General features: G+C 44.4%; 2 protein-coding genes across 3 annotated transcripts in view; one reads left to right on the top strand and one right to left on the bottom strand.

Moving 5' to 3' along the window:
• Positions 1–1,732, top strand: part of FBXO11 (F-box protein 11) — a 69,750-nt gene extending 68,018 nt beyond the window's left edge. The window contains exons 22-23 of the mRNA XM_062490511.1: positions 242–340; positions 420–1,732. Coding sequence (XP_062346495.1) covers positions 242–340; positions 420–549 — 229 coding nt within the window. The 3' untranslated portion in view covers positions 550–1,732. The remainder of the gene's footprint in view (positions 1–241; positions 341–419) is intronic.
• Positions 1,724–15,965, bottom strand: MSH6 (mutS homolog 6). Of its 2 annotated transcripts, none has more exons than XM_062490509.1 (10): positions 15,754–15,965; positions 13,980–14,182; positions 11,386–11,561; positions 7,679–10,217; positions 6,141–6,406; positions 5,483–5,600; positions 3,250–3,339; positions 2,591–2,745; positions 2,230–2,429; positions 1,724–1,880 (listed from the first exon to the last, which is right to left on the bottom strand). In XM_062490509.1, exons 1-10 carry the CDS (start codon positions 15,963–15,965, stop codon positions 1,799–1,801), a joined length of 4,041 nt encoding a protein of 1,346 aa, XP_062346493.1. In that variant the 3' UTR covers positions 1,724–1,798. The 2 variants fall into 2 exon arrangements, with proteins under 2 accessions (XP_062346493.1, XP_062346494.1); XM_062490510.1 differs by having other exon boundaries at positions 7,679–10,214.
• Between the last annotated feature and the right edge of the window lie 7,234 nt (positions 15,966–23,199).

The raw sequence follows: 23,199 nt of genomic DNA, 5'->3' as shown, positions 1-23,199 counted from the left end.
TCTGGAATTGACTTTGAGCTTGAGGAAGAGATCCCAAGGGGTTGCATAGCATGACTGTGTTTGTGACACAAGTAACAAAAGGTGTGCTGTGAAGTCTACGTTTGTGCAAAATTCTCAAATGTTGCAGTCCTGTGCACCCTCTTTCATTCAGTGCATTTCTGGCCCTCCAGCCTCCTGGAGCACTTCCCTTGAGAGCTGGTCAGGTTTTGGTTCCTGCTTAACCTGCTGCTTTTCCCTCCAGATGTCACACCTGCAACACCACAGACCGTAACGCCATCTGTGTGAACTGCATCAAGAAGTGCCATCAAGGACACGATGTAGAATTCATTAGACATGATAGGTACGTTTCCAGCCAGGGCGTGGGGCTGCTCCCCGAGCAGGAGGGAATGGCCACTAAGAGCTGTCTCTTTGTGTTACAGGTTTTTCTGTGACTGTGGTGCTGGAACACTGTCCAATCCCTGTACGCTCGCCGGAGAGCCTACACACGATACAGATACACTATATGACTCTGCTCCACCTATAGAATCCAATACATTGCAGCACAACTGAATTCCTTTTCAGAAAGAAAGTCCTGCCATTCTAATATCATAACTATTAAAACTTTTTTTTTGGAGGAAGTTACACTTGCCCATTTCTGCAGAAAGAGACTGTATTAAAGCGGATGTGTGAGGTGTTGACACTATGGAGCTCAACCTACCAAAAAAGAAAGTGGCAATATGTTGACTCAGGATAACAGAACTGGGCGTTTTAGCATTACTGTGTAAACAAAGACTTTGAAGGGACAGAAGTGAAGAAAAATAAGCTGCAATTTTGTACAGATACCAACTTCTGAGAGCTGGTGTTTTTACAAGTAGCATTGAAACGCAGTCCAATTTGCAGTAGTACTATTCTGTAGACAAGCAGCATTCTTTGTTGCTGCCTTTATGGACATGGGTACCAATTGCTTTTGTAACATGGTAAAAATGTGAGCTAGCACTTCTGCATTTCTTTTGATTTTTTAACATTTATTCAGATTGAGAAATATGATTTTAATGCTTTAATCTCATGTAGTTTGTTTCTAATTTCAAGCAAAAAAATCTTATTGTACTTGAATGTGTCCTGTTTTGTTAGCACACCTAGACTTGCTGTAACTGTACTCATGTCCCAGTATGTACGTTCTTTCTATGAAAGAGAAAACACTAATCTTAAATTATATCCAGCAATTTTTCTGGTGTCCTCTTAAGTTAGAATAATCTCCTCCCCTGCCCCAGCAATAGTCTGTACTCGAACCACCCTAACAAAAGAAAGAACAGCGAGTGTTTTAATGAGACTTCCTAGACTATAATGCACTATAAAACAAAGTACCCATGTAACTAAGTTTTGTGAAAGAAATTTTACTATGTTTTAAAGTACACAGTAGAAAGTCTCCTCAAAACAGTCTTATACTTTACTCTGTTCATAGTTTTTTTTGAACAGTCTGGACATTACTTACATAATCTGCTGGAAATCACAGCAATTTCCTGCTCTAATGAAGCTGAGACAAGTATATATACAGCCCTATACAGTTTCATAGCTTTTTTCCATTTATGTGTATTGGTGACAGTGGGTAATCAACAGCCTGAAAGTGTATGCATGTACCATAACATCTAGACTTAATATATTGTGGAGTACTCAATAACCATTATGTAGAGGGTAGGTATGAATTAAAGGGTTTAATTTCCTAGGAAAGACAATGGAAAAATGGTCATTTTTAAAAAATAAAGTTTATTAGATCATAATGTTGTCTGCTCCCACCTTTTTGAGAAATCTGTGTGAGTTCCTAAAGCCGGTCAATCATCTCCATGAGCTTCCGAACTGTCTTTGCATCACTGGTTGCTCCATCCAGCACCTGACACAGGTACCTGAGGGCAATAACCACTTTTACTTGGAAGCTGAGAGGCAGAGCTTAAGATTCCCATTCGTGCAACAGCTTGAGGAGACATGGATGCTGGGCCTGGTGTAAAGGCTGCCAGCGGTGGCACCCCCCCCCCAGCACCTCTGTGTGCAAATTCAGACTGGCAGCGACCCAAGGCTTAAAGTACTGCTTGAAGTACTGCTCATCATATCTGCCTTCCCACAGTACCTCCCTCCCTCACAGAAGTAGCTGTAACTGTCCCTCGTGCTGTGAATGAGCAAAAACCACTGCCCAAATATTAAAATGGGTTCCTATAAGCAATTTGCAACTTAAGAGACAGAAACCCAGGGCCTTACCTAAATGTTCTCAGTGACAGGGTTGTTTTTTCAAACTCTTTGGCTTTTCTGTGTCCCTGCTGAATGACTTCCTCTGGAATATTTGCAAGTCTTGCCGCATTGAAGCCGTAGCTCTTTGGGCAGGCTCCTTCAATGAACTTGTACAGGAATGTAATTGTTTCCTGGCTTGGATCTTCGCTCTCATTTTCAACCATGCATGCCTGGGAAGAGCAAGTCACAAGTCAGAGTTTGCAGTATTGACCTGCAGCTTAACAAATGCATGGGATATCATGTCCTGTTCTCAAAACACCTGTTTCTCAGGGCAGAAGAGCACAGAAAAGCAGAAATCCCAGCAGGAAAAATCCCATCCTGACACACGTACCATGTGGCCCAGGCGCACGGCCCCACTGTGGGAATAGTCCTCCACCAGGGAGTGGTAGTGAGTGGAGAACAGCGTCCGGCAGCGGATCCTCTCCGCCAGCTCCTTCACCACCGCGCTCGCTATGGCTGTTCCATCAAACGTGGCTGTGCCTCTGCCTGGGGACACAACGGGACAGCTTTGGCACACTCGGGAACACAAGGGGCACAGTCAAGTCAATCCACAGTTCACATGCTGCTGGAGAGACAGACACCATACAGACAAATGCATTTGTAGTGCAAGACAAACAGCAGTGAGGGGTGAGAGCCATCTTTAGGAAGCGACTGGAGAATTGGCCCCATAACAATCACCCTCCTTTGCACTGCAGAAAAAAAGAGGTTTCTGCTCTCCTGAGGTTTGCTCCAAGTAATTACGCAAAGGAAAAGCAGGAAACCACAGCTGGAAACAGGGTAATAATGGCTGCAGGTGGGAGGTGGTGATGAGTTCCCAGGGCACCCAAGATGTGTTCATGTTAGAGAGGCTGAGACACCAGTTAAACACCAGCAGCATTACGAGAAACTGGCCCTGTGTGCTTGGCTGCCATTCAGACAGCCCAAAAACCTTCCAGCCAGTCTTTTATCCCTCAGATTTAGCTTCCATCTACTTCAAAATAATCTAATTACCCAGTTCATCCACGAGAACAAGGGAATGCTGTGTTGCATGCTGCAGAATGCTGGAAGTCTCGCTTAATTCAACAAAGAAGGTACTTTCACCTTTAAAGGAAATGACAAAAAAAAAACCAAAAACACCATGAAGTAGTCAAATACCTGAGAACCGCAATTAAAGCCTCATTTAATCTGCACTAGAATCTTGGTTAAGCTAAAGTGAAACTCAATAGCAAACTGAAGATGAATAAAAACATGACACTCTTTTTTCCAGTGTAAGAACAGCAGGTCCCCATTCACCAGAAAAAAAAGTCTTGGCTGTATGCCTTTAGAGTACAGGTATAGACACAAGCACAATAAATTAAGTTTTCAGGCCAACACACGTGCTTAAATTTCAATAGCACCCGTCAAAAGTAACAGCTGGACAAGAAGGGCACAAAAACTACAAGATGGGGAGAATTTTTGTCCCTTTCTTGCATAAAATGCACAGGACAGGCCAAAGGTATGTGTGGCTTTCCAGTAGAAAAACAAACAAAAAATCAAAGACTGGAACTTTGGTTTTGTTGTGATGCCATAAGGGAACAATTTGGCTAATAAAGGCTTTAATCTATCCTTGAATAAAATATGGCAAAAGCAATATTCTGCTGCTAAGGCTCGAGCATCACATGGGAGTTTCAGCAACCCAGGTAACACAAGGCCTAAAATTTACACCTGAAATTGGTTTTAGCAGATTATGAGCAGAAGTACACAATTATTCACATCCCCCCCCATGATAAAGCCACACTTCTAAAGTCAGGATTTACTTGTTCTTTGTGGGGATCATTACAAATAATCACAAGTAGCAGCAATTAATGCAATTTATTCCATTAAAGGCAAGCATTTGTTTTCCTGTACTAATGCTGCATGAGCACTGCTTTGCTCTAACCTAAGTTTTCCAATATGAATTATTAAGCAGTATCCACCAATCCTGATTTTCTGCATTTATTTAGAGAAATTACCAGGATTTAATATGTTTTTAATGTTATTTTAGAATAACCATTTATTCTCTTCAGAAAATAAAGCCCTGAAATTATATTACTGAATAAATTAACTTCATAAAAGTCCCATCCATTACAAAGTGACTGCTGTGGAACTTTAGCTGTGCTTTCCTATCTACACAGTGTGCATCACAAGTGCATCAAGAACATATTTCAAAGCTCTTTCTGTGCAGAGTTCACCCTCACAATGTGAAAGGTTAGAAGTATAGTTCTCAGTTAATTGAAATAAAATTGAAAATGCTACATTTTGCTGTAGCAAAATCTCTCATGAAGGAAGGGCCCTACTCATCTCTACCATAAGCACTTAAGTATCCTTCCACACTTTTGATTCCTTCGTGTACTGAAAGTAAACAAAATGGAGACAAGCTGGGGAAAGAAAGCCTTAATAATGTTCTCTAGCTGCAAAGAAAAGACTTGATTTCGATTTCGGGAAGTGTAAATATTTTTTTTAATTAAGAACTCTGAACGATTCATTTCCAAATTCCTTCTGTGCAACAAGTTCAGTGGGCTTAACTCCTTTCATATTCACTGACCTACATTTTTCAGCAGAGAGATCATAGAAAATCTGTGCCTTCCTTAAATGAGCAGTGATACTACTCTTACCACAACAATAATTTTGTTTTTCTAGCCCAGTGGCACTTTGCCCATCACCACTGGCAGACTTTACCATTCCACTTGTGTCATCCTCCACTTGTGTCTTCCTCTCCACTGAAGGAACAAAATACTCCAAGAACTGTCAACTACTGCTTCCAAGAATGATATCTGTCTCTCTTCCTCATCAGAAGAAATCAGATTTCAAACAAGGCATTCTGATTGAAACAAGGAACTTCTATAGTCCTTGCAAAGTACAAAAACAACTCCTGTGTAACAGCTTCCCCAACATCACTGTCCTATTTCAGAACACTTAGAAAAAAGTATAAATGAGAGCGGAATATAATCAATTCTACAAAAATATATTCCTCAGACTTGCACCAGCTGGGAGTTAGGCTTTAAATATTAAAATTCATTAGGAATTGATCCCATGAGTCTTGTCAAAAATTGAACGGGGACACGTGAAAAAAAATAAAGCCCAAGTGCAATCCTGTCTCCACTCTGAACAAGAAAGCAGAGTGCCCAGCTCTACCTGCAAAACACTGTCCCCTTTCCAACTTGCCACTCAAAGCAAAAGCAGGAAGTTGGTGCCAAGAGCGCTCTGTGCAGTGTCAGACACTCACCAGCCATGATCCTGTCGGAGGCGCCGAGCCGTGTGAACACGCGGTCAATGGGTGTGAGCCTGCAGGCTTCCGCGGGCACGTAGCACCCCAGCTGGGCCATGACCACCAGGAGACCAGCCTGCACAGCAAACAGGGACATTCACACTTGCACTGAGGCTGGCAGCTTCAGTTCCACACACACAGCGAGGGCACGAAGCCGTGTTTCCCCTAAAACAGGGACTGGAGTACATAAAGATTCCTGCCGCTTTAACAGCTCCAAGCTGCAGAAGCATCATCTCTGGTACGTCTGAACTACTCTGAAAGCCCTCAAAACACAAGTTATCACAGCAAGCAGTGTTCATACAGCAACCTGCCTGCTGATCTCTAGTTTCATCTTGTTCAACCTGCAGAAGCATCTTTTGCCAGCTGATGCCAAGTCCTGGGTAAGTAACTTGAAAGAGATAAACTGTACTCAATCACTTTTTCCTCTCCAAGGACAAATGAAACATCCCTCCCTAAAGCAGAAAACCTGTCTGAATGCAGGCATTTTCTACCAGCCTGTGCAATTGCTGCATACCCTGAAGACCACTTCTGGGACCTCCTGTGACACCCATGACAGCCAGGTCCTGAAGTTCCTTTACCCAAACTCCAGAGGTACCCTGGAACATGTGACAATCACCTGTCTCATGAGCGTAGATTTGCCACCCATGTTCGGGCCAGTTACCAACACACAGGAGGCCTCACTGCTGCTGCTCTCATCCTTGCTGCCAATTACGATGTCATTGGGAATAAAATCATCCCCAAAGAAAGTTTTTGTGATGCATGGATGGCGGGAATTTCTAAGTTCCAGGAAGGGAGGAGCATTATCCATAGGCAGCAGGATTACAGGTCTGCACAGGGGTCCATCACCACCTTGACTGTAGTGAGCAAGGGACATCAAGACATCTAGAAAATTAAGAGAAATTCCAGTCAGTCGCACTTTCAAATTTCTTCATACATTTCTTCAATTCATTTACTCATTGAACAGCAATTTTGTAGAAACACTTTTCTGTTTTATTCCATTTTCCTCATAAGGGAAACACCCAAAAAGTACTCCAAAACAAGTAAAAGGTGGGAGTATTTACAGGGTCTTTCCTCATTCCTTCCAGATTTCTACATATGTCACAATAAAAACACTCCCCTATAGTTATTTTAGTTAAAAGTCTTTAAATACACACCATTTCATTTCAAAAATACACGTATAAAATACTGTTTTCTTACATTTTTTTTTCCATTTAGAACAAGTAAGGTAGAACTCAGTTTCTGTGACAGTGAATTACTTTGTGAAGAATCCTAATTCTGCTTGAAACTCTGTTGGTTCACCAGAAAACAGGAGCGTAAGACCCCTCAGTTAGCTGAGCCCTGAGGTTCTAAAAGCTGATCACCTACACAATGAGACTGCTTATGATTTTAGAGGCTTTATGTACACACATGACAGCTGAGCCTGGACACCAAATTCCTCTCTGCTGGGAACAAATTCAGCCCTTGTACTGGGCTGTGTTGTAGCTGATGTAACTGCTTCCCAGCTCTGCCATCAAATCCATTCCCAGCCAACCCTCCCTGCCTGCCTGCCCTCCCTTTTCTGCTCTAGTTGCATTCAGAGAGTGCTTTTATTTTTCTCTGGAACAAAGACATCCCAGAGTGCTTCATCTTAGCAGAAAATCCACAGGACAGAAGTATGCCACTCCTGAGAAGGGAATACAAGAGACTGTTCTATCCCAGAAATTTAGAAAGATTTGGGGAAACTTTCTTAGTAGACTACCTTCTTCAAGGCTTGACATTCAGCACTTTTATTTTTAAAGGATGCCCAGAAAGCTTCCTGCTCAGATGCAAGGGGGCTTACCAGCAGGTTAAATTTTTATAACATAATTTGATAAGAAGCTACTAATTCACACACAAGGCTTAGGAAGCAGTGAGGCTCACCAAGTTACACTGAACTTGGCTGCATATCTACAACCACACAACAGGAACGAAGAAAGAGTTCGCAAACAAGGCCCAGCAACTGTCCTGCTATTTAGTGACAGGAAGTAAACAGGGAATAACTGTTAATTATCAAAGCCATTACCACAATCAAGAGCTTTCAAACGCCAAGTTAAGAGCTGGCAACAAGCTTCCCCAGATGAGATGCCATCACCACAGGGACAGTTTCAGTGTGTCAGAAGGAGGCAAAGCTCTTACCCAGCACAGCAATGCACTCCACAGCTGTCTGCCAGTCCTTGCTGTTCTTGTCAAAGTTGTAGAAGAGGCGCCTCATGCAGTCTTTGAGGGCGGCATCGCGGCGCTCCTCGGCGTTCACCATCGCAGCCAGCATCTTCTCGATCTCCTTGGTCCAGTAGCGCTTGTAGCCCTTCCTGCTCGACCTCAGCTCATATTCCTCAGGCAGGTTACGAGACACGGCACTTTCTGGGATTTCCATCTGGTACCGGTTCTTGCCTGTCCCCCAGTACTGCACGGATTTGAACCCAAGCAGCTTGCGTTGCTTTTCCAGGTACTTCCGAAGATCTTCCTCGACAGCTTTGATATCCTGTAGTGCTCCATCATAATCGGGGTCAAAACCTGCCTTTGGGGTAATCACTCCTGTCTTCCGAGCCTGGTTGTGATCAAAGGCGGTGTCCCACCTTGTGAGCTCTGCACTCAGGTCTGGGAAGCAGCCGTCAGGATTTTTGGCTTTGCGGGTGACCAGCTGCTTCAGGACTCTGGATTTGAAGTCACTGGCAACCTCTTCCATGACACTGACAATCTCATTCATTACTTTGAATCCCTCCAGGGCAGACAGAAAGTCAGCGATTTTTTTTTTGCTGTATTTGAGTTCTTCATAGAAGATGGCCCTGCTGTCAGGATGGTTCTGACTTTTGAGCGGTGACCCGATGCTGTGAATTTTGCTGAGCAGCCTTTCAAGGTCAGGCAGTTTCTTGAGGCACTCACTGACTTCAGACATTTTATCTGGCACTGCCAGGAGGTCCTCGACAGCATCCAAACGATCATTGATGGATTTAGGATTACAAAGCGGAGCGCAGAGCCACTGTTTCAGGAGTCGCTTCCCAAATGGTGTACAACAAGAATCAATCCTTTCCAACAAAGTACCTTCTATGGTTCCATTGGTTCCATTCTGCAGGACTTCCAAGTTCATCAGGGTGACTCCATCCAGCACCATCCGCTGCCCAGTTCTGGCAAACAAACTACTGGAACTCATGTTTTTTGCAGTAGCAATATCCACAGGGATGTATTCCTCAAAGTTTGCCTGTGATAACAGCTCCTGATCAATCAGACATTTTTTGAGATAGAAGACACATCCCCCAAGAGCTGACAAAGCTAATTCACTGTTTTCACCAGGAGTTAATCCCAGGGAGTCACTCTCTGAAGTCAGAGATTTGATTACAGAGGGCAGAGAACATCCATTTTCAGAATTCTGCTTCTCCTTGAAATACCCTTCCTCAAGAAGGACTTTTAGTGTTTTAGATGCGTTCCAAAACTGGGAGCCCGAGGCCAGCCCTTCCTGAATGCAAGAAACAAGTGAGCCCTTCAGTATCTTCTGTGTGTCCACAGACAGATTCCCCTTCTCAAATAGCACCTGCACAGGGGTGTAATGAGCTACCAAAGTCCTAAACCTGGAGCAGTGGCGGTCATCTGGGAACTGGCCAACGTGGAACTTCCCCATGGAGGTGTCGACGAAGCAGACCCCGTACACGCGCGTCCCGGCCGAGTCGTCCTTCTCCTTCACGCACAGCAGGAACTTGCTGTGGTTCTCGGAGGGGTCGCAGTCCATGACACTGTAGGTCTGGGTTCCCTTGGTGATGATCCTGCAGATCTCCCGGCGCACCACCTTGTCAAACCTGGTGGAGTGGCCTGCCGACTTGCAGCGCGCTTCCATCATTTCAGGTGTTTCCGTCTGCTCCACGCGCGCCACCTTGTAGCCCTTCTGTACCAGCACATCGGAGAATCGGCCAAACGCAGTTTCTGGAAAACCTGAGTGGGCCCAGGTGCCCTTCATAAAGATCAGGCCCAACTCATTCACACCAGTGACTGCGTCCATGTGATACAACTCATAGAACTTTCCTACCTTGTAGCAAATCACAGCATCAAAGTTTTGGCTTTTGAGCTGCCACCACCTTCGCACGCCAGGCGTGCACTTGTTGAGGTAATCCTCAGGCACATACAGAGTACAGGGGTCGTAATTGGGGTCACCCTGACGCCTCCTGTGAGAATCTCTCCTCTTCCCTTCTTGCAGCCAGTCAAGCTTTTCGTGTTCCCACACTGAGAAGCCACCACTACTTCCACTGCAAGCATTTGCTTGAGATTCAAAACTTTCAGGTGCTGCAAACGATGTCAGCTTAGACTTGGCTTCTGAAGAGACTGTTGCTGCTCTTTTGGGAGTTTCAGAACATTCATTTCCCAAGCTACTCCTTTTAGCAGGCTTTTTCACCTCTCCTCTCTTTCGTTTAGAAGGGACTTTTATGGGGCTCTCTGCAACACTCTCTGTCTCTGTGTCAGAAGACTCATTTTCATCTACCCCACTACTGGCTTCCTCACTGCTTGCTGCTTCTTTCCCATCAGGCTTGAACTCCACATCAGAGCCACTATGGTCACTGTCAGAATCCAACACTCTCCTTCTCTTGGCTTTTACAGCTCTTTCCCTGCTCATCACTCGCTTATTGCTTTTCACATCCTCCTCACTATTGCAGTCTTCACTGTTGCCTGATGCATTTTCACTCATCTCCTGGAAAAATAAATTATTTTGTCTGCAGATAATTCTGGCTACAAAGATACTGCTGCATAAAGAAGAGCAAAACGTACAATAACGTAGTACCTACAATGCTTCAAACAAGAGAGAGCCACAGCCAATTCCACCTACCTTAAGAGAACTCAGGTTTTTTTCTGGATAACTAACTGCTACTGGCCAGTGGAGTAATTACTCTTATTTGAGTAATTTGAGTCTCTACTTTAGAGACTCATTCATTACTGAGCATACGTGATGCTGATGAACAAAACATTTAAACTACAAAAAAAGAATATGGCACATGTAGGAGAAAGAAAAGCAACTCCATTATTTGCATTTTCATCCTCAAACTTTAATGGAAAACCATCAGTGCTGTGAGTACAAAGTGCCACTGCACATAACACAATGCCTGGAGTGGCACCTGTCCCTCAGGACATTGTCACACTGGAGACTGAGTAAATGAGGAGCTAAGGGAAACCACCATCCTAGTAACAGTTTCCTCATACCATTCCCCTCCAAAGAAATCTATTCCAAGACTATGTGCTCATATGGTGCTACTGAAATAACAGCTGAATTAACACAACATTAATACAGTACAATAAAACATCAAATTTTAGTTACTCCTCCAAGACTGGTGTTAACAGTGCAAGAACTGGCATTTTCGTGCTACTCCACAAGAGGAGGGTGTGCTCCAAAAAATTCAATTTAATGCCTTAGATTAATAATCCAAGAGGTCAAATTTTATACATTAAGACACACTACAACTTCAGACCAAACTTACGGCAACTTGGACTATGAATAACAGATAGAGAAGATAAAATGATGCACCAGAAAAAAGCATTTCTGAGTGAAAAAGTAGGTCACCATGGAGTGATGAGTGAAGAGAGTCAGAGAAGTTAAGGAGACTCAGAGGTCAGTCCTTACCATACAGAACATCAAAGAGACTTCTCTTTCCAACTAGAGAAGATGAGAGACCAGTATATGACCTGACAACACAGAAGCAGTACAAAAAAAGACATATGGATACGTATGTGTGCAAGATTAATGACAAGATGAACTGTGATTACAGTACCAGAGAATGGCAGGATATTCCATGCTTAGTTCAAGGTCACAGCTTCCAAGTTCTAGCAATATTTCTGTGAATTACAGCAATTAAGAAACATTTTACCTCCATTTCCTCCTCCTCCTCCTCCTCTGTGTCTGAAGGTTCATTGCATACTGCCAGTTCAAGCCTCTTGGTTTTATCTTTGCTCATGGCATCATCTGCCAGCACCATGGCTCTTTTAATTTCAGGCTTTGTGCTGTAAAACATACCTCCCTTCATTGTCTCCCCATCTGATGAACCTGTAAAAACCAGATTTGTTAGGAACTGATGAAAGTGTTCATGGTTCACTTTTAAATGCATTCAGGCAACTAACACTCATATTCAGATAACTAAACTTCTGTGCTGCTACCACTCATTCCCACCACATCTTAAATACAGCAACTTATCACTCCTTCAGGCTGATACACTACCCCTGGGGAATGTATACACACTTGCAAATGAAATGCTTACCTACGTGAACATTTGAAGAATTGCTTCTATTTCTGTAACTCATTAGCACATATGAGCACTCCTAAGCTGAGCTCTGAACACCCTCACACTCCTGTAGTTAGTACTGAATTTAAGGCTTCTCACTGGCAGTGCAGCAGAGAGTCCTGACTGAGACCACAGGGCTGTTTCAGCAATCACAGCTAAGTTTAACCACTTATCTTATTTCTAGACACAAGCCACCTATGGCACAGACCTCAAAGCTCTGCTGGCCTCCAAACTGCTGCTTGAAGTGCAGCCAAGCACCCAGCACAGCCCAGCTCAGCCCATTAGCCAGATTAGCTGATGCCCAATCATGCTGGCCACTCAGCCTGACACTGCAGGGCGGTGAACAAAGCCTGCTATTAATAACTGCTCCATTCCCTCATCCTCCTGCACAGCCCCCGAGCACCACAGCTCCTCCTGCCACCACCTGCACATGACACAAACCCGAAGCCAACCAATCTACAGACTGATTTCAGATCCTTTTTCCCACTCTTGTGAATCCCATCATCCGCCACTACAGACTGAAGCTTCAGCTCTAAACCAGTGCAGACAAAGGCAGCAGACTTGGAGGAGGCCAAATACCCCAGAAACAACTCAAAATTCTTACTCACAATCAAGTCTGAGTTTGCAGTAGCAAAGCAGGGAGTTACAAGCAGCTGCTTCTACAGCAAAAAGGCAACAATCAAGACCTCCCTTATAGTTCTCCAACTGCAATGAGGCAGTCTAAAAATATTTTACATTAATATTAAATGCAAGTGAACAATGTCAGGAGAAAAATCTTCTCATATAATTCAGCTAGTGTGCAACACCTGCATATTCACTTAACCAACTGCTACGCACCTCCACTTCTCCATGCCCACCTGTTACAGGTCTGGCCCTGTGCTGTCTGCATTTACTCAGGTACAAAAAAAAATGACAACTGAAGAAACGTCTCCATTTTCTTACCCAAAGAATCTAACACTCTTCTGTTGCATATAAAGATGCTTTCTGCTTGAATTTAAAGCAAATTAGCTATTTTAAATATTTTTACTTGTTCTGCATTCAACACGTTTCCTGTGGTAGATGTCTACCTCTGCTTAAACTTCTTTTTTCACAATTTTCTGTTGGTAAACAGATTAATTCCCCTTGCCTGTATTTGCTTCTAAATGCAACTGCAAGCTCCTAAAATATTTTGATTGTTTTCAAATACTTTCAGGAAAGACACATATAACCATGGACCAATTTACTTGCAATAAATTATGCTAACACTCATAGCAGTAACATTACCTTTTTAATTTAAAACTATGTCTGAAGTGCAGTAGACTGAAGTACAGAGGAGACAAAAACATGTCTACATAACCACGAGACTGAACTCTGACTTGTAAAAAGGGAGAAACAGTAAATTCAGCTTTTTTCAGTGACACAAGAAAATCTTATGGAGCATCAGAAATACTGTATTACATAGGAAGCGTATGACCAACAATACAATTTACGGACAATTATTTATTTTGAAAATTATGAAAAGAAGAGAAAAACTGATTATGATTATTCAAAAGGTGAGATTTATTATGCAAAATGTTAACTCTTGATTACATTTGATTACCACTAGTTAGCCACATCATTTTTTCAGTATCACACACGCCAACTCCGACCTGTAACTACAAGCACTGTCCTCACCAACACTCAACTCTCAAGTTATATATTTTATTTGCAAAACTGCTGCACTGCTGAGAAGGAACACTACAGCAGAATTAATTTCATTTACCCAATATCCTGGGCCTAGCCTTTTAATTCTGGACATACTGCAGTTCTTAAATAGCTGCTTAAGAACTGAGTTTGACACTACTAACATTTTAAGGACTTCAGGGATAAAAGTGGAAATACTGGATTTGTCTTTTACATAATTTTTATACTAAAGGGAGAAATAAAGGAAATGTCTCTAAAACATTAGCAAGCTTTAATTTGTTTGCTTAATTAGTTGTTCTAATCTAAAAAACAGAAGGGCTTAGTATTTTATGTTTCAAGGACTGTATAAACACAAATGTAGCTGTAACCCTCAGAACTTGTCACAAAGCACAAAACCATGCTCTATTCTACCTTTGGTTTTGCTACTCTTTATGGAGAATAACATATCCTATATTCCAAGCCTGTAATTCCAAAACAAGTGGCATATTTCAGTTTCAAACAGTTTTGTTCCTATCTCTTACCTTTATATGGCTTCAGGTATTTAACACTGATCCAACCCCTTGTAGGGCTGTCATCGAAGAACTGCACGTGGACACGAGTGGATTTTCCTTTTCCTCTGACTATTGTTCTTTCAGTGGGGTGATTGTATATGAGACACGGCCACCAGGGATAACCTTCCATCTTGGCCCACACCAAGTCCCCAGGAGAATACTCACAGGAGACACTGCAGAGACAACAAATGTGTCATTAAAGGAATACAAGCATTTGGAACTTCATAAATGTTCCTGCACACTGCTGCTGAGCATTTTGCCCTCTTATGGTCTTTGGGAGCCTCCCATGGGGTACAACCTGGATTACACAGTTCTTCCATACCACCATCACCACTTCTCAAACTTTTTTGATTTGATCCTCCAAGCTCTGCCAGATCCCCACAGTGACAGAGCTTTATCATAGAATGGTTTGGGTTCAAAGGGACCCTAAAGATCACCTAGTCCCAATCCCCTGCCATGCTCAGGGACACCTTCCACCAGACCAGACTGCTCAAAGCCCCATCCAACCCAGCCTTGAACACCTCCAGGGATGGGGAATCCACAGCTTCTCTAGGCAACCTCTGCCAGCGTCACACCAACATCACAGTGAAGAATTTCTTCCTAATGTCTAATTAGACCCACTCTCTTTCAGTTTGAAGCCATTCCCCCTCGTCCTGTCAGTACATGCACTTTCCCTGTAGAAAATAATTTTCAGCCACGCACCTAAGGAAAACAGTAAGACTTTAAAAACCCTCAGGCTACAAAAAATGAATAAATAACTCTACCTGCACTGCAAAGCACCTGATGCAGCTTTTATTTGCTCTCTCCTCCTTCCCACAGATTTTACCCCAGCCACTGCCACACTCCCACAGATGATGGCTGGGACATTCCTGCAGGCTGTGGCCCAACAACCAGTGACAGTTTGCTGACACGTGGGACACTTGGCATGATGGTGTTCAGCACAAAAGAGACATGGAGCTCCTGGAGCAGGTCCAGCAGAGGGCAACAAAGATGATTATGGGAATGTCTCTTCTCTTAAGAGGAAAGGCTGAGGGAGCTGGGCCTGTTCAGCCTCGAGAAGACATGACTGAGAGGGGACTTCATCAATACGTATAAGCAGCTAAATGAGGGGTTACCAACAAAATGGAGCCCGGCTTTCCTTGGAGGTACCAAGCATTCACACAAGAGACAAAGGGCAGAAAGTTCCACAAGACCACAAGGAAGGACTTCCTAACTGTGCGACTGGAACTGAGTGTCCAGAGGGGTGGAGCCTCCCTCACCGGAGATATTCAAAGCTGTCTGAACACAATCCTGTGCCATGTGCTCTGAGATGACCCTGCTCGAACAGGGAGGTCGGGCCCGATGCCCCACTGCCCCTTCCAGCCTGACCCACTGTGTCATTCTGATGCAGCACGAAAAGCAAATTTACAACACGAGCGCAACAGTACTTCCAAACAGCAAACCCCGCCGCACGCCCCCATCCCCGAAGGTGTCCCATTGTCCCGCCCGCCCAGGCCCGCCGGGAGCACAGGCCGCTGCGGGCCAGCCCCGCGGGCCGGGCCGGGCCGGGCCGGGCCGGGCACCACATCCAGGGAACGGCGGGGACTGGGGCAGCGGCGGGGAGACGAAGACACGGACATCCCCAGGGTCCCGCCGCGACCGCCGGCGGCTACAGCTCCGTCCCGCCTCCCCTCCCCTTCCCGCCCTCCCCTCCCCTCCCCTCCCGCGGGCCCCGCTCCGCGGCCTCCCCCGTCCCCGCCGGTACCTGGGGGCCTTGGCGGCCGCGCCGCCCCCCGCGCCCTTCTCCCCGCGCCGCGCCGCAGCTCGGCCCGCCCCGCCGGGGGGGCTGCCGGCGGCCTGCAGGCCATTCCGCTCCCCCGAGGCACGGCGGGGCTCGGCGGGGGGCTCGGTGCCGGCCTGCGGCGGCGGCGGGGTGGCCTTCGAGAAGAAGCGAAGCAGAGTGCTCTGGCGAGACATGGCCGCGGCGGGGAGCGCGGGGAGCGCGGGCCGCCCTGCGCGCCAAACCCGCGCCGAGCCAGCGCCGGCCCCGCCCCGCTCCGCCCCGGCCCCGGCGGGAAACGCTGAGGGACGGGCCCGGCCCGGCCCGTCTGTCCCCGTTGGCGCTGCCGGCGCAAAACGTGGAATATCGAAAAACTTCCTTCAGAAAGGACGTTCTCTGGTGTCTGATCTTCGTATGCTTTCCAGCCTGATCTGCAGGAAGGGAGGTTTTAGAAGCGGCAGCTAACGAGCGATGCCTGAGGGATGTGCAGGTGTTAGTGTGACGAATTGCTTGTCGGTGGAGTTACCTCGTTAAGGTTTAGGGCTCGAGGTGATCTCCGACCTCGGGGGAGGTTAACAAAGCTGGGGGAGAAGGATGCATTGCTGATAGCGGACACAAAGAATGCAGAATTTATGGGCCACAAGGACATTTGGCAGGACCCCAAAGACAAGGAAGAAACTAATAAAGACAGCTCAGCAACTGTGCTGAACCAGCTCCAGTTGGGTAAAAGGTAATTCTGGCACGGGGAGATGGTGACCAGCATCTCACCAGCTCATGGATCCAAGAAACCCACTGACCCAAAAGAAGAGAAAGACTGAGCATGGGGCTAATTAGCAGGAGAAGCGAGAGAATCGTTAATATAAGCAGAAGACAGAATTCTAATCAAGAAGAGAGCCATCTAACTTTTAGCTGATGAACATTAATGCCTTTGTTAACTAAAATGTATAAATATTGACAGGTTTTGGTAGTTATCGTGCTGGCATTGTCACTTTGCCCCCCAGCACCCCTTTCTCTGTAAAACTGTGAATAAATCACATAACTCCGTGTGGATTGGTCTCTCACATAACCAAGTCAAAGAACCCATTTTGGGACAACAGGTACTGCCCTCCAAACCCTGTTCCCTGCCTGCCACGACAGTGTTTGTTATGGTTAATGGTGTGATGGCATGACCTGGAGCCTTCCCACAAAAACATCCTCAGGAAGAAGAAGTGCCCGTGGCATTGGCATCGGGCAACTTCCTTCCTGCCCTGCAGCACTGTGGTGGAAGAGGGGAAGCTGGGGTGTGGCTGAAGGAGAAGCTTGGGCTGCTGCCAGTTCCACTTCTCAGCTGGTTTCACTGGCAGATGCACTGCAGAGCTAAGAAGTGGAGGCTAAAATAACAGGATCTTTTCCTACGGCTTTGGGGGTTTTATTTTCATATTAATTGCTGAGGCTATGTCCTTTAAAAGCAATTTTTTAGTGTATTATAACACATGGTGCAAGTCTTGGGGCTGTCCTGTGCAGGGCCAGGACCTGGGCTATGATGATCCTTGTGGGTCCCTTCCAGCTCAGAGTATTCTGTGGCTCTGGGACTCTGAAAGACAATTCCATTTCATTGTTCTTGACTGGTATGCTCGAGATACAAAAGCATGGACCAAAATTAACAGCTTATTTTTATAAGTTTAAATCCACAGAAGAAAATATTTGCTGTCACCAGATGCCAGTTAGCACAGCTTTTCCTTTCACTAACATTGCTGCTCAACATTTCAAGCCAAAGCCTCTCCTTCCCTTCTGCACAACTGAAGGAGAAAAAGCCACAGGTGCTCTCCCACCGCCAGCAAAAATGTGGAACTGCGAGTTAGGGCTTTAACCACAAGAGGTCCTGCAAATCCAGCTAATACAGAAGGATTTTGAAAACCTGTTCCTCCCAAAAGAATTACTCTAAATATATATCAAAACATGACTTCCATTTAACTTGCCATCTATTGCGTTCAGAAACAATCTGATGTGGTCTCTGCCTCAAACTGAAGTGCAAAAGCAAAGGTATTTATTGTCCTGAGGAAAGTATATGGGATTCAACTGCATGTGGCCCGTGAAGTGCTTGGAAGTGGAACACGCTGCAGGATAAACCCCTCAGGTGGTGTTGCTGCTCCTATCAAAAACACTCACCAGGACCTGTACCCGCACAAGTGTTTGGGTGGCTCATTTTCATCAATTTTTTTCTGTAAATAGGCAACACAGTTTAAATTTTTCTGGAAAATTATGGTGATCGCCCATCTGGCAGATGGAAGCAGGGAGATGGGATGAGGCAGGAAGGGGAAAAACTTGGTGAATGCTGAAAGCAGGCCCAGTTTTAAAGATAAGGACTTTTTGAACAGACTCCTGATAGATTCTTCCTGGAGATGACTCTTGGTCTGTTCAAATGAGGAATGGAGATGACAGGAAAACATGAAGACTAATCTGAATTTGGTGGCCTCCTGAGCCAAGATGATATGAGTGGCACAGAAGTCATTTTATTGTTGGGGTTGAGTTTGGTAGCCCTGGGGTTTCTTCAGGCTGGGAGGAGCATGAGTCAGTCCTGGTGACTTTGATGGAAGAGGGACAGGTTACTGATTTGGCAACACTGTGAATGTCTCAAGAAGAGACTGTGATCCTTAGACTGTACAGACCACATGGTGCAGAAGCTTGGGTGAGGGGCCTGGCAACTTTTTAATTTGTCCCATTCCATGATACCAGTTCTCCAGGTCTGGGGTGTCCCTGTGTGTGTGTCTGGGCATGCTTCCATTTATGGTGACAGCCACTTGAAAAATGCCACACTGGAAACATACCTAAGGCTGTAATTTAGATAGTCTGGATCCAACATCATTCTACAAAATTGTAGAAATTTAAATTTGCAATAATGTGTTGTTCTATGTCCCCTTTTCTCTGGGATCAGACTAGGGGAAACATGTCACAGTAGCATTTATTAGATATCTTTTGTTATGCTGTTATTAATAGCAAGGGATTCATTACATACTCAATTCATTTATTCCCTCATGTGGTTAACAAACATCTCTGCACTGACAAGAGGAGCAAGAGTTGGGAGACCAACCCCAACTGGTTGCTTCAAAGCAGAGGTGTGTTTTGATGTGTCAGGATGTTCAGGAAGTCCCTCCAGATCATTTTGTTTGGTCATTTATATGTGTGTGTGTGTGTGTGTGTGTGTGTGTGTTTTATATAATCATATCCATAAATTAGGATAAATAGACAGATAATCTTGTCGTTTTGCATATAGCAGACTTCATGGATGTAGCCTGCGTTGTACAACACCCATGGCTGATGCCAGTGAATTTGGACAGATTTGGCAGAGTGTCTGTGCTCAGTTTTTCACTTTTTGTGGATTCAGCAGGACTGTGAAGTCTCTGGAGCTTATCAGTTCTTGGCAGACACTCGGATGCGATCGCTTGGCGCACACGTCCCCCTCTTCAGCCTGCTTGTTCCTGGTGCCAATTTCTCCATCCACACTAATGCCTGGTAGAGGCACTCCCACTGATTCAAGCTGAGGGGGTTTTTAGGACAAGGTCTTCATCTTCTCCCTAATACAATACATAATTCTACTTGTTTTTCTGCCAATCTCAACAGAGTAGGTTCTAGAATAATTAAAACATGAAAGTCTGAAGTTGTTTTATAGGAGGTTACAAAAGGTGTTATTACTGAACTTTTAGCTCCCGAAGTGGTTCTGAACATTTTCCATTCCAGAAGCAGTGGAAATGGCAAGGATTTGTCTTTTTTCAAGACAATACCTCAAATTTTTTGAAACTGAAACAGTTTTGTCAATACCTAGCTTTTCTAGGCTCTACAGTGACCCTCTGCTAAACATAAGCTTTCATCCAGAGTTTATAATAATCCATTTCTATATTGTTAGCTGCTGGAATAAGGAAAAGACTAACAAGGTAATTTTGAGGTATTTCTGGAAAAAAATGAAGTCATGTATATCAAGAAGGATACTTAAAAACTACAACAGAAAAGCAAAGTGCTCTTGAGACCAGGTACCTGGTTGTTTATCCTCTGTACTGTTTGCTACCTCTCAATATTCTTTGGAAGATACATTTAACAGGAAGGAAAAATCATTCCTCAGGTGAGGGGTCTTGCTCTTGAAGATGCCAGGCAGTCAAGAGCGAATTGGTGAGGCTCAGGGAGCACCAGGAGCAAGGCTGCTCCTGGCAGAGGCAGAGCCTTTGCTGACCCAGCTGATGCAGATCCTCAGCATGTGAATCACAGTAGCCTGGGCTGGAAGGGACAACATGCAATTTTGAATACACCAGAATCCCCAGGTCCTTCATGGCAGGGCTTCTCTCAGCCCCTTTGTCCCCCAGCCCGTATTGGTACTGGGGTTTGCCCTGACCTCTGTGCAGGACTCAGTCTTGTTGAACTTCACGTGACTCTCATGGGCCTCAAGCCTGTCCAGATCCCCATGGATGTCACCATGTCCCTCAGGCACATCAGCTGCACCACTTGGCTTTGTGTCGTCTGCCAGTTTTCTGCTGCTGCACTTGATCTCACTGTCTCTGTCACCGATGAAGGTGTTAAATACCACTGGTCCCAGCCTGAGGGACACCACTCATTCCTGGTTTCCACATGGGCATTGAGCTGTGTGGGCAGTGCAGGGTGCTGGTCACCACAACAGCCCCAGAGAAGCTGAGGGTGTGGATCGGATCCAGGGTCAATCCAGGAGGAAGGGCTGCAGGTGGGCACAGCTGCAGGGAGCATCACTCAGGCAGGGGCTGGGCCCTCAAGGAAAAAAAATGGTTGATATCAAACTTCTGAAAGATCTTCAGACAAAGTTTGCTAAGGGAGTGTTATCTGTGAGAATTAATGTCAAGAGCAGTCTAGGTATTTCACTTTGGTGTGTTTGAAACACCAGCTATGTGCACTATCCTTCTCTATGAGTCTTCTGAGCTGAGTGACAAATTTGCTTCCAGAGTTAACAGAAAGCTCTTAAAGTGAGGAAAAAAGCCCCCAAAGGCCTAGCTATTATAGGTAAAATTTTCTTCTTTTGAACAAAACTGTTAGGATTTTATCAGCCCAATATTTTGCAGTTGTCCCACTGGGACAAATGTAATGATTTTCACTTTTCTCCTTTGTTATAAACACATTTTCTCAAACTTTTTTAATATCTTTCATTTTCATTTTTGGCACAAGAAATGACTGTGGACAATGATCACGGGATTTAACTGATTTTCAGGGCTGCTGCAAACACCCAGTAACTATAAACAACAACAAAAAAAAAAAGGTGAAATAACTCTGGCGTGCAAATATCTTTTGGGGAGTGGAAAGAGTAGTCCACTGCTTCATTTGATGAACGTGTGTCCTTCCTCTGAGGCTGACTTGAGCTGCTTTGGTCTTCACAGAGGTGAGGTGATCAGAGGTAACCCAAGTGCTCTGCATGCCCTACCTTGGTGACAGAGGCTGCCAGACCCATCTCAGACTGTGAGGTGGAACAAGGCACAGAAACAGTCTCATCATGCTGATACAGACAGGCCTGAAGGCAATGTTGACTTCCTCAGAAGTTGCCCCAAAGGAGAATTAAAGAATGACGTGAATGCTGCAAATAAGGCAACCAGTGAAAATGCTGAGTTTTGGAAAATACAACCATGACAAAATGTTTATTAGTACTGAGGTCATTCTGACCTAAATACAATCCATCTGCTAGACTGGTAAAAAAATCATATATTCTAATACACTCATTTTGTATAGGCCTGGAAAAAAATGTAGTGTGTTTTAAAAGTGTGTTTAAAGGGCACTTTTTCACCAGCACTAAGTTTACCTCTTCTCAGCATCCAGCATATGTAAATCAGACACTGGTCATGCAGTAACTCATTTTCCTTTAATTGGGCTGAGAAACCACCTTTATTTTAGTAGCAGATGATGATGAATTTCCTCTTTGCTTGCTTTTTTGCATGTCTGCAGACAGGCAGATTCCTTGTACTAGTTTTAGAAGAGCTTGTACAGCAGTGAGAAACGAAGCAAGAACTGCATGCTTATTTAGGGTCCCATTAATAAACATTAATGACTAAATGTATGTGTGTATGTGTATGACTAAAACCTTTTAACTGTTGGGTTTTTTACATGACAAAGCAGCAAAAAGAAGAGATGGAACTGTAAGATTTCTGAATAAATGACATTTTAGTATGCTTTGCTTATATTGTGCCTTCTCTTAGATGCAGACCTGAAGTGAGATGAGAGCTGCCGGAACAGCATGCAGCAGAGCTACCAGAAACAGGAGTTCAGAAATTGAGAAGAGTCTAAACATAACCTGTGAAATTAATTCCCAACCAGAACTGCAGACAGACCGCATCTCCAATTCAGCTGTTTTTCATGTGATATGGTATAGATCTGTGCACAATAATAGAATGTCTTAAAAAAAAGTAAACCAGAAAGGAAAAAAAAAATAGGCAGGAATAAAAATAAAAATGGGCCAGGGCTGAAAGATGATCAAACTCTTCTCCATGATTCCATCCTGCTCCCACAGAACAGGAACATTCATCTGCTGATTTTGTTGGGTTCAAGATGCTCCTGCTATTTGAAAGTGTAGTAGCTACCCACAGCTATCCTGTTTCCTGCCTTCTGTTTTATTGTGCTTCTATTGATAGTATGAACACTTGTGGATTTTTCACTGATACAGTTTGATAATTTCATTTTGCAAAGAAAAAATACCTTGCAAATCCAGAGAAAAAAACAATTGCAATCAAGCAGTCTGACCTGTATAGCACCTGGCATTGAATTTCCCTGAGCCAATCCCTGTTTAAATCAGATGATCTCTTGTGGAAAACAAAGAGTTTTGATGTAAAGGTTTACAAAAACTGATAATGGCAATGGTCTGTTAATAAAGTACCATGAGGTATTTGCAGCTGTCAGGGCCTTGGACATAAATTTGAGCTGGATGGACAGTGTTAAGCAAGTTCCAAGCTTTTTGCCAGCATTGAATCAGTAAATCGGTGTTGCAAAAAGACATTATTTGTGTTTTGCATTCCTGATATCCTCTTGCTTCAGAGTTGTCAGCTGTCAGCATTGGTAATGCATGAGAAAGGCAACTGGGAAGCAGCCTGGTGCTGAAGAACCAGAATGGTCACATTAAATGCTTCAGTCCTGCATCCCTGCCAGATACTGCTCAGAGAGCTGAAGGAAGATTGGCTCCCACTAATTAAAACACAGAAAAAATTAAAAATAAATTAAGAAAAGAGGCTTCTTTATTTCCTTTTAAAATCTATTTGTTCCTTATGTGGAGCTGATCTATTGCCAAGATGACTTTGGCACTAAATCTGGGGAAATGGCTTCCAAAAGTTGTTTTCCTGCTGCAGGTGCAGGCTGGGAAAAGGGTGAGGTGACATGGGGAGAGGTGGCCTGTTCTGCTATCATATGATGCTCTGAGTTTCACACTGGATGAGTGTTGTGTCCAGTGAGCCTGGTCCA

The sequence above is a fragment of the Cinclus cinclus genome, chromosome 3 (assembly GCF_963662255.1).
Source record: "Cinclus cinclus chromosome 3, bCinCin1.1, whole genome shotgun sequence".
Classification (NCBI taxonomy): Eukaryota; Metazoa; Chordata; class Aves; order Passeriformes; family Cinclidae; genus Cinclus; species Cinclus cinclus.
This window is presented reverse-complemented; position numbering and strand designations above follow the sequence as displayed.